Raw genomic sequence first — 11,842 nt, 5'->3', positions numbered from 1 at the left:
TCCTTTCTCATCTCCTTCTGGCACCCCATGATGCAAATGTTGGTACACTTTAAGTTGTCCCAGAGACTCCTTACACTATTTTCATATTTTTGGATTCTTACTACTTTTTGCTCTTTTGATTGGGTGTTTTTTGCTTCCTCATATTCCAAATCGTTGACTTGATTCTCAGGATCCTCTAGTCTACTGTTGAATCCCTGTATATTATTCTTTATTTCAGTAAGTGTGTTCTTAATTTCTGGCTGGTCCTTTTCCATTTTTTTTTTTTTGGCATTCTCACTAAGATCCTCGAAGGTTTCACTAGATTCCTCGGAGGTTTCTAGAAGATTCTGAGTAACCTATAACTGTGGTTTTGAACTCTATATCCAGTAGTCTACTTTCTTCCATTTCTTTCGTTTGTGACATGTTTCTTTGTCTCCACATTTTGGCTGCATCCCTGTATTTATTTCTATGTATTAGGTAGCTGCTAATTCTCCACGAGTTGATAGAGTGGTGTCCTATAGGGCCCAGTGGCTTAGCCTCCCCAATCACCTGAGGTGGACACTCTTGGTGCACCCCTTTGTGGGCTGTGTGCACAGTGTTATTGTAGATGAGCCTTGATTGCTGTTGGTGTCACTGGGAGGAATTGACCTCCAGGCCAATTGGTTGTAGGGACCAGCTGCGACTACAGTGGGAGAGCTGCTGTGCAGGAGACACACTTATGGAGCAGGACTTGCTTCAGGCGGACTTTGGTGCTCACTGAGTCTGCCCCTTGAGTGTGTCACTTATGGATGTGAAGAGTTGTAATCTGGTATGGTCTCACACTGACTTCTGGGCACACGGCTGTTGGGTCTCCAGGGAGGTGCAAAGTCAGCCAATGCCTGGGGCCACCCAGCAGTAGCTACAGAGACATCTGCAGATTCCTCTTGTTTGCATTGGGTTTGGAAGTATCGATGCAAGGCCCAGCTGTGAAGCAAGGCAGGCTGGTGCTGGTGCTGGCCTTGGGCCTTTTATTGATAGCTTTGGGGCTCTCTGACCCAGCTGTAGCTTGTTTGACAGTTTTTAGGCTGAGAAAGGACAGGCCATTCATATGCAAAAGCCACTGTGCACAGCTTGGGTGGGGTTGTAAATTAGGTGGGATGGGGTCTTGGAATCACCAGGGTGGAGCAAACAGGAATGGCTACCAGTCAGTCCTGCACCGAGGAGGTCCCAGCATGGGAACAATGACCGCTGCGAGCACCTCCGTCTGGAAGAAAGCCACCCTGAGTTGTTGCCCCGATGCCAGATAGTCCAGTTTCTCCCTGTATGTGTCTGGGTCCCCCAAAGTCTTGCCCAGCAATGGAGCTCAGAGGAAGTGGGAGCTTGTAAATTCAGTTCGCGGTGCCGGCCTATTAAGAGGAGCAGCTCTCTAGTTGTAGTACTTCTACTCAGCCAGCTTTACCGTGGTTCTGGATGATAGTTCTGTATTTTAGTTGTAACTTTTATGTGGTTGTGGGAGGCAGCAAGTACAGGCATTTCCTTGCCACCATCTTGGTTCCTTGCTCTTTAGCTCTTGACTTTTAATGCCATAAATTAATTTTACCTGTTTTTGAGTTTTATGGAAATTAAACAATACAGTATGTACTTTTTTGTGTGTGACTTCCATGTCTTAAGTTTATATCATGAGTCATTCATACTGTGGGGTTATATTTGTTTGCTCTATAGTATTCTATTCTGTGACTATACCAGAATGTATCCATTCTTCTGTTGATGGGCATTTAGTTTCTAGTTTTGAATTAAGATGAGTAGTGCTGCTATGAACTTCTTTGTGTGTATCTTTTGGTTGAAAGTATGTATTCATTTTGTTGGTTATATATCTAGGAATGGACTTGCTGGGAATATGCAAGGGATCAACTTTAATGTATATTTCCAATTTTCCAAAATTATTGTTTTATTTACACTCTCACCAGCAGTCTGAGAGAATTCTCTTTATTCCATATTCTTGTGACCCACTTAATTCCTGAATCTTTTGAATTTAAACTTTTGATAGATATTATATTCAGGATTTTTTTTAAAGTCTAAATCAATAAATGTATTTTAAATGGCACTTAAACTCAGCACAACTAGTGCCAAGGCTGTGCCTAACTTGAAAGAATTGATATTATCTACAGCTATTTTTAAGGTTGTGCATGTAGAGCTATCTGATGACTGCCACCTGCTGGTCAAATGTTATAGGGCATATTGATTTTAGTATTTCTAAAATCAGAATTCATCTTACAATGTGAAGAAAAGTACATGTTAGAATTGATAAATCGGAATATGTTAAATGGTAATAAATACAAATATTGAGTAAAATAAAGCAGCAATAGGGGGTACCTGGCAGGGGTGGGGTTGCTTGTTTTCCTATGGTAATAATAAAAAAGATACTGTTTAGCAGACACCTTAACAAAGTGAGGGAACAAGTTATGTATCTATGTGGGGGGAAATGCAGAGACATAGGTTCCAGGCCAAGAAACAGGAAAGTACAAAAGCAGGAGTGTAGTTGAGGTTTTCAAGAAATGCCTTAGGAGTTAGTGTGGCTGAAGTGGGTGAGTGTGTGTGGCTTGAGATTTTGCGGCAAATATTACACAGAGGCAAGGGGATTCAGGATAGGGCAGTGGGGGAAATGACCTGGGGAAATGACCTGGAGGAGGTAGCGAAAGGCTGGATCACGTAAGAGTAAGATTTTAGAAGGGATACAGTTACAGGCCACACAAAATTAGGAGCATCTGATAGACAAGGACCCCCTTTTTCTATTTTCTAACGTCCCAGCACATGCTTTATTTAGAGAAGGCCTATCAGTGTCTGTTGTATTGAGTAACAAGAACAATCCTTGGACAGGTTAGATTGTGGAGATGTGTCTGCAAGTTACGTCTGAGTGATGGTTTCTTCTCAGATATATTTGGCATAAAATAATTACTGGTGAATGTTTAGTTCAACTTTAATGTCTCTAGCTTCAGCTCGCCATACCTTCCAAACTTTTGGGAAAGTTAACAAAATCTCAGTGACATTGAGATTTTGAAATTATATTATGGTACTAGAGGCCCAATTTGTGCAAGAGTAGGCCTTCCTTCCCCTGAGTGCCGGCACCGGCTTCCCTCTGGCACCCAGGACCCGGGCTTCCCTCGCAGCATATTATGCTTTTATTATTACAGAAGATATTCTAGAGCATGTCACTTTTGTTGAGGGGGATCTTACAGAGGCGAGGGAATGGCTGCCTCTTCGTGTGGTGCAGTGTGAAGGCCAGGAAGGTCCTCCAACTCCCGCTCTTTAGCTTTAGGGCCTAAAATTACATCGTGAAGAGATACCATAATTTGATTTGTAAGATGCCGTATTTCCCCCATTATTTGGTCATTTAAAAATTAGTTTTATTGTGTTTTGTTGAGACACAGCACCTTAAAGGGCACAAATAATAAGAGCCTGATGATTTTTCAATGAGATCAATGTAATCAGAACAATAAATAGAACATTATCAGCACCTCTTGTGTTCTCCCTCTAGTTACTACTACTTCCCAAAGAGAACCATTATCCTGACTTCTGGACCACAGATTAGTTCTGCTAGTTTTTGAAAATAAGGCATATTTTCTTTTGCTTATACATGTCACATTTGTGAGATTCATCCATGTTGTTGCGTGTTCATTAACCTTAAAACCTTTCAGTGGCCCCACATCTTACACCCAGTAAAGGACTGATTCCGTGACAAGGCATAAAATATCTTTCTGTTTAGTCGCCTGTTTATCTCTCCAGCTTTGTGTCCGTCTCTCTTGTGTTGTGTGCGCCAGCAGTTTCCTTAGTTCCCTGACCCCACTCCCCATTTCACACCCCGAGCCTTGTTTATCTTGTGCCCTTTGCCTGGACTTGCTTACTGTAACCAGGGAAAATCCTACTTGTCCTTTAGTAGCCAAGTTTCAGAGCCTCGGTGATGTCTTTCCCCTGTTCCTCCTGTTAGAAATGCTCTGTGGGAATGAGACAAACGCTCGAAAGTGGATCCGCAGGAGATTTACTCCTGCGCAGAGGAGCGCAGTTGCCGTGATTTTCCTTTGGGGCTTTATTTCCTGATGCGGGTCTGCCCTGCCCCTCCCTCTGACTCTGACTCTGACTTGATTGGTCAGGGCTCAGAGGTCGGATTCACATTATTGCACGATTGGCTAATTCAGACGAAGGGGCGGGGTGAGGCGGAGCCTAAGGTGGCGGCCCCCTGAGAACCTGAAGGTCATATCTAAATGGCGGAGCCTGCGATGGTGGCGAGCTCCTTTCTTTGACAGAAAAGATCCCTGGTTCACCCTCACACTTCAAAGTTTATTATTCCCTCCTGTGCTACTGTGTAGCCTTTGCATCATTCTGTTGTTGAACTTTTAATGGAACAATAGAATTACTTAAATAGAGGTTTGAAGCCAACAGATTAGTGGTATTTTGAGGCATTGTTTATATTTCTTTTCTTAATAATTGTGTCTTAATTGCTTAGTAAATAGATAAATGAATTACCACAGGAAGCCATACTAGTGAGATTAAGACTATATGCTCCTTTTAATGACTATAATAAATAAGAAGAGAAATTTAAAAATACCATTATCACCCCTGTCCTGCTAATTGGAATGTCTTCTTGGTTCACTTAAGTTGGCAATTTAATATATTTATGAGGTCTTTGGCTTTTTACAAACAAAATGATCCCAACCCAATTGAAATAACTGGAAACAAGTTAGAGTCTTTCTCAAGCATGTTTTCATTTCCATCAACAGAATCCAACGTGGCGGAGTCTCGATTTTGGATTAATGCCCGACCGCCTTGATACCTCTGTGTCCTGTTTTGTGGTGAAGATATGGGGAGGGAAGGAGGCCACCTACCAGCTGCTGATTGAGTGGAAAGTCTGCCTGGACGGGCTGAAGTACTTGGGTCAGCAGGTAACCGAGGCTGCAGTTCCAAGTGGTTCTCTTCTCTGCATTCACCTCTTTAGCTTCCTGTTGATTCTTCTGATTCCATATTTAAAGATTGTTTACTTAATTAGAGAAATTTGAACCTTGCCTTCAACCTTTAATTGAAGAAATTTTTGGAGAAGGACCCTAATCTGCTACTTTAAGGATTAAAAAACAACAACTACTGGCTGCCGCCCTCCGCCCAGGTCCCGTCTAGGGAGCAAACCCGCAGCCTTTGGTGGATGAGATGATGCTCCATCCAACTGACCCGGCAGCCAGGGAAAGGATTTCTTTCTTTTCTTTCTTTTCTTTTCTTTTCTTTTCTTTTCTTTTCTTTTCTTTCTCTCTCTCTCTCTCTCTCTCTCTCTCTCTCTCTCTCTCTCTCTCTCTCTCTCTCTCTCTCTCTCTCTCTCTCTCTCTCTCTCTCTCCCTCCCTCCCTCCCTCCCTTTCTTCCTTCCTTCCTTCCTTCCTTCCTTCCTTCCCTTCCTTCCCTTCCTTCCCTTCCTTCCCTTTCTTTCCTTTCAGGAAAGAGTATGCTTTCTCATAGCACAAGGCTTCATCTGTCTTATTGGATGTCTTCCCCCTAGAATCTGAAAATTAAGTTGGAAATAAGGAACATTACTATTAAACACCTTCTTTTATGACCATAGAGCTGGGAATAAGAAGAGCTACTTACTGTTTATTGGGCGCAGGGACGACAAATGCCTGGCTTACAATCTGCTCCCCGTTCCCGGGAGTGATGGGCATAGGCGGTCACAGCGCTCATCTCGCCAGGCCCAGGCGTCGCTCCATAATTCCTTCTAACACGGTAACGCGGTGCTCCTAGGCGCAACCAGCAACACGTTAGAACTGCATAGGAAGTGAAACCTGTTTGCCACCCCAGACATTGGTTATTACAATTAATTTGATGGCAACTTGTGAAGGTCGATACTATTGCCCTGATTTCCCAGATGGGAGAATTGGTCCTCAGGGAGTTTAAGAAACTGCTCGAGATCACCCAGCTCCCTGGAGCTAAGGTTTAAACCTAGACCTGGCCGACTTAAAACTCCTTCTCTCTGTGCCGTAGCACACTTCCGTGCATGTCCTCATGGTCGTCACCCACTTCGCCTTGGGGTGAATGCCATTTCTATTTTGTGATACCTATGGGACTACTGTAACCCCAAAACATTAGTCATATCTACAAATATCCCTGATGTTTCTTTTTAAAAAAATACATTTTTTATTGATTTCAGAGAGGAAGGGAGAGGGAGAGAAAAATAGAAACATCAATGATGAGAATCACTTATTGGCTGCCTCCTGCACGCCCCCCACTGGGCACCGAGCCCGAAACCCAGGCCTGTGCCCTGCGGACGGGAACTGAGCAGTGACCTGGTTTATAGGTGGGGACGCTCAACCACTGAGGCTCACCGGCTGGGCATCCTGATGTTTCTTAATATTTTATTTACCATATACTCTGTGGTGTGTGTTTCTTTTAAAGAAACAATTTAATTCTACATATTCAGGTTAGAGAAATGTCTGTCCTCGTTTGACTTACCATGCTTTATTTATTTTGTGTCCTTCTGTAGTGATCAGAACAATGCATGTGATAGCTATTTCCTTACCTGCTGCACATTCTAACCGGCTGCAAATCCTTAATCTTCTTTACTTTTGTATTCACCCCTCTGTTTTAGGGCTGGTCTTAATCAGAGATGGTGAGATAATGACTTTAGGTTGGACCTCTCTGCTCTCTTTCAGGACCAGAAAGCTTCCTATGATAATTGTTGCATTTATGTTGGCCTGCCCAGCCTTGCACTGGAGCACACGCCCTGCCTGTCTCCCCACAGCTCTCTAGTTGGCTCGCTGTGGTTACGACTGATGCTGAGCACTTGTTTATTTTTCTTCTGAAAGTATCTTCATTTTGTGGAGGACGGTGTTTCCCCCCTTTTTTTGTTTTGTTATTCCTCACCCGAGGCTATTTTTCCATTGATTTTTAGAGAGAGTGGTAGGAAGAGGGAGAGACAGAGAGAAACATCGATGTGAGAGGAAAACATCAATTAGTTGCTTCCTGCACAAGCCTGACCAAGGCTTGGGCCGGGTACATGCCGTTGACTGGAATCGAACCCGGGACTCTTAGGTCCGCGAGCCAACGCTCTATCCATTGAGCAATACTGGCTAGGGTGAGGATAATGCTTTTTAACATTAGAGTTGCAGGGCTATAGGTCATAGAGTTGGAGTTTGTGTAGAATTGTTATTTATTTCACAAATGTTTGACAGAATTCTTTAGTGAAGTCATCTGGGTGGTAAGATTTCTTTTTAAAAATTTATTTATTGATTGATTTTAGAAAGAGGGAGGGAGAGATAGATAGAGAAATATTGGGATTGATTTGTTGTTCCACTTATTTATATTTTCATTGGTTGATTCTTGTGTTATATGTGCGTAGGCTATAGTGATTCTTTCTTCTTTTATTCTTGCTGTTGGTAATTTCTGTCTTCTCTTAGGATCATTCTGACTAGAGATTTACCAATTTTATTATTTTTTCCAAAAAACTGTATTTTGTCTCATTGAATATCTTTATTGTTATTATTTTCAGTTCCACTGATTTCTGCTTTTATCAAGTAATTAAATCTATTTTCATGTTTCACAATTGGATACTTTATGCTATTATGAGCAGTTTTTATCTTAATTCTTAAATTCTAAAGTTTTAACCTTCCTACCTTTCAGGTGAAGGTTAATTTGTGGTGGCATTAACTAAAACTCAAATCAGTTGCATTTGAAAAAGAATGGTATGCAAACAATAATTAATCAGACATTTAAAGACTTTAGGGAGTAGGTATTATTTTTAAACACTCTTTGCAAATATTCATCTTTTATTTTTTCCTAGGCTTCATGTTTTAAGGTGCTCTTATAGACTGACTGGATTGTGTTTTCTTTGAGATAAGAGAATACATGCTATCAGCTTCTGAATCCCTGTACTTTAAGAATAGTCTCTCCATAACAACCTCAAGAAGTGTTTGTGGAAAATACATGTGAATGATGGTGCCCGTGATCTCATGTGATGGTTTGTGAGGCTTTTGACTAAAGCGGGAAGCCTTGGTAGATTACCTGGTCCAATGATAGGGATGTGTTTTCTACTGGCTTGTTAGATAGAGTCAGCCTGTTTTCCAGCACTGAAGTATCCTGTTGTAACTGTCATTCTCCAGTCATATTAAAACTTGATTGAAATGAAAGGAACTAATAGTATGTTTTCCTCCTCTCTTAGATTCATGCCCGCAACCAAAATGAAATAATATTTGGGCTGAATGATGGCTACTATGGTGCTCCATATGAACATAAGGTAAGAGCTTTTCCAAGTGCTAGTTTTGTTTAGTGTGGGTATGCCTTGGCTGATAAGGAAAAACGCGGTGTAAACAGAATCATGTTTTAAGTATTGTAAATTTGTTGTTTAGTGTGGCTTAGGAGGAATCCCTTTAATATGAAACCTTATTTTATAACCACCCCAATTCATCTTTTCTAAATCTAGATTATCTTCATTTTCCTCTAAGGAAATGGAACTGCTTTTTCTTATTCTATATAGTTCTTTGGGGATTAACAAAGAACAGTGAATTTTGATTAAATGCAATAACAATTTTATTAAATGTTTCAGATATTGTTTAGAACTTTCAATACATCTAAGAAACTATGAGTCAAGTTATATTAGAGCCAATGCTATCTCTATTTCTAAAGACAATTAGAGAAAGGAGAGGGAAGAGAATCTATATTTATTAAGTACCTACTATCTTTCCCTTACATGGAAACCCTTTCTCTGGAGACCCTGCCTAATACATCTTTGATCTTTGTCTTGCTCCTGCCCTTTGAAATATGTTTTTATTGATTTCAGAGAGGAAGGGAGAGGGGGAGAGAGAGAGAGAGAAACATCAATGATGAGAGAGAATCATTGATTGGCTGCCTCCTGCACACCCCACACTAGGGATCGAGCCTGCAACCCGGGCACATGTCCTGACTGGGAATCGAACCATTATCTCTTGATTCTTAGGTTGATGCTCAACCACTGAGCCACCCTGGCCAGGCTGTATGCCAATTATTAAACTAGGTACTGAAAGGGAAAAGCAACAGTCTTTCCCTCCTGTTGTGGAGAAAAACCTGGTTCTTTGCTACTGTGTTTCTCTTCCCTCTGTGTCTCCTTTAGTATTCCCACTTCACTTTTGACACTTCTGGTCACCCATTGTGTGGAGGTTTTTTTCCTAAACCAACAACTTATTCTCTGTGACACCAGCTGGATGTCCTGCAATTGAACTCAATTCTCACACTATCTACCACAGGGTAAGGGCTCAGTGCCACAAGACTGCCCTTGCCTACCCCCACTTCAGATGCCAGTTACAATACCAGGTTGTCACCTGTGCTTCTGACCAACCAGCTATAGATCCAAGATTCCAATGACCCCTCCTTGGGTTCGATTACTTTGCTGGAGTGGCTCACACAGAAACACATTTGTTACTTTATTAAAGGGTTTCATAAAGGAAACAGAGCAGCAGCCAGATGGGAGAGATGCATAGGGCGAGGTCTGGGAGGCCCTGAACGCAGAGCTTCTGTCCCTGTGGAGCTGGGGCACGTCGCCATCCCAGTGTGTATGTGTTGGCCAACTTGAACTCTGTACTTTTGGGGCATTAAGGAGGTTTCATCACGTAGGCATGATGGATCATTAACTCCATTTTCAACCCTTCTTCCTTCTCAAGAGAATGGAGCGGGGAGCAGGGCTGAAAACTCCAAGCTTCTAAGCGTGGCTTGGTCCTTCAGGTGACCAGCCCTCATCCAGGAGCCACTCATTATTGCCTCATTAGAACAAAAGGTACTCCTCTCACCCAGGAGATTTACAAGGATATCAGGAGCCGTGTATTGGGAGCCAAATATTAGAATAAAAGATGCTTTTTAGGTACTTATCACTTAGGGCAGTGGTTGGCAAACCGCAGCTCTCGAGCCACATGCGGCTCTTTGGCCCCTTGAGTGTGGCTCTTCCACAAAATACCACGTGCGGGCGCGCACGTACAGGGAACGTTGTGGAGTGAAAGAAGATGTAGTGTTGAGGATTGAGAAAGGAGATAGACAAAACAAGTATACAAGACGAGTGTGGATGGGAGACTTGGAAGGGGTCGACCTCAGTGAACGTACCTCAATCAGATTGAGGATGTTTTTAGCAAAAGCCAGCTTAGGAGTACCCTAGTTAAGTTAATAACAATGTACCTACCTATATAGTTTAAGTTTAAAAAATATGGCTCTCAAAAGGAATTTCAATCGTTGTACTGTTGATATTTGGCTCTGTTGACTAATGAGTTTGCTGACCACTGACTTAGGGGAATTACAAGGGTTTCAGGAGCTCTGTGCCAATAACTGGGGTCAGAGACCAATATATATACTAGTATATATTATTATCTGATGGGTACTGTGGGCTACAAAAGTATTAGACACATATTCACATTCTTTTAGTTAAGGAGATTAAATTGCATGTTTTAGTTGAGGTAAAACTGCATGTATTCCAGAGAGCACTAATTTACAGATAGGTTTTGAAAAATTATTTTGATATCGATTATTTGTGTCTTACAGATAATGCAGGTGAATCACAGCAGAACCTTAAATCAGTTGAAAAGACCTTAGGAATAGGTGCTCTTTCAAATGTTTGGGGACTATAAGAGAAACATTGCTGTAACTGAAGTTGGGGTGGATGGTGGTTGATAAATAGTTAGGTGGCCAGTTGAGATGTTTTCTAGATGGATTTAACTGCTAGGCTGGCAACTGGTGGGACAGGGTGGAATGAGGGGCTATTGGGCCAGCTTTTTATCCAATAAGCTGGACCTTTCAGATCCAAGTTCAGGAGTTGTGGCTTTAATACAGACATTTGCCTGAATTTCCTTTTGGCAAAGACTTCCTTTTAGGCGGATGCTGACAACTACCTGGGTGAATGCACACTCCTAGTGATTAAGGATATGGGTTTTGCCATCAGATTGAATTGTTTAATTTCAGGCACTACTGCTGCTTACCTATGACAGTGATCTTGGACAAATTGAGCTATGTCTGTGTTTGTGTCCTCATCTCCAAATGGAGATAATTTCTATCTCATCATAAGCTGTTTTTGAGGATTAAAGATGATAATGTATATATTATAAGCCTGGCACATGAATGGAGTTCAGTAATAAATTGAATTGCTATTCACTAGGCACTAAACCTTTTGATAAGAGTGAGGGGCTACATTTATAATGCTTATCATTCTGTCAACATTGTGTCCCTTTTTCAGTGCCTGACCTGCAGTGGGTGCTCAATAAAAAATTGTTAATGGATACAGGTGAAGGCTTGATGTATTTAAGACTACCGTAAAAATAAATTTTTTAAAAATACCTTTTTATTGATTTTTTTACAGAGAGGAAGGGAGAAGGATAGAGAGTTAGAAACATCGATGAGAGAGAAACATCGATCAGCTGCCTCCTGCACACACCCTCCTGGGGATGTGACTGCAACCAAGGTATATGCCCTTGACCGGAATCGAACCTGGGACCCTTGAGTCTGCAGGCTGATGCTCTATCCACTGGGCCAAACCGGTCAGGGCCATAAAAATAATTTTGAGACTAAAAATCTTGAGGGGATGCTATCTCTCTCTCTCAGTCTACTTTACCTCCAGCCCAAACTTTTGGAGTTTTATTGTTATGTAACTTGTACTGTCATAATAACTAAATATTGGGTTATTGACAAAGTACAAAAAGCATTAGATTGGTAAGAATTCTTTCCTCAGACTAAAAAATATAACAGCAATGTCTTCAGCATCCAGTAGATGGCAGTGCTTTCTCATTTTAATAAAGGAGTAGAATCCAAGTTAAAAGGATCAAATCTTTTTGGAATGAAGTTTAGGAGATTGAAATGGCAATTTGGTGATTAATTTCACAGATACAGCCATATCATTGATGATCT

At 41.6% G+C, this 11,842-nt stretch overlaps 1 protein-coding gene across 1 annotated transcript in view; it reads left to right on the top strand.

Annotated features, from left to right (window-relative positions):
• Positions 1–11,842, top strand: part of LOC102769384 (UV radiation resistance-associated gene protein) — a gene marked incomplete at its 5' end in the record, with an annotated part of 166,060 nt that overhangs the window by 40,777 nt on the left and 113,441 nt on the right. The window contains 2 exons of the mRNA XM_015557473.1: positions 4,734–4,895; positions 8,148–8,222. Of these exons, the coding sequence (XP_015412959.1) occupies positions 4,734–4,895; positions 8,148–8,222 (237 nt within the window). The remainder of the gene's footprint in view (positions 1–4,733; positions 4,896–8,147; positions 8,223–11,842) is intronic.

This window comes from Myotis davidii, unplaced genomic scaffold (genome assembly GCF_000327345.1).
Source record: "Myotis davidii unplaced genomic scaffold, ASM32734v1 scaffold169, whole genome shotgun sequence".
In the NCBI taxonomy this organism is placed as follows: Eukaryota; Metazoa; Chordata; class Mammalia; order Chiroptera; family Vespertilionidae; genus Myotis; species Myotis davidii.
This window is presented reverse-complemented; position numbering and strand designations above follow the sequence as displayed.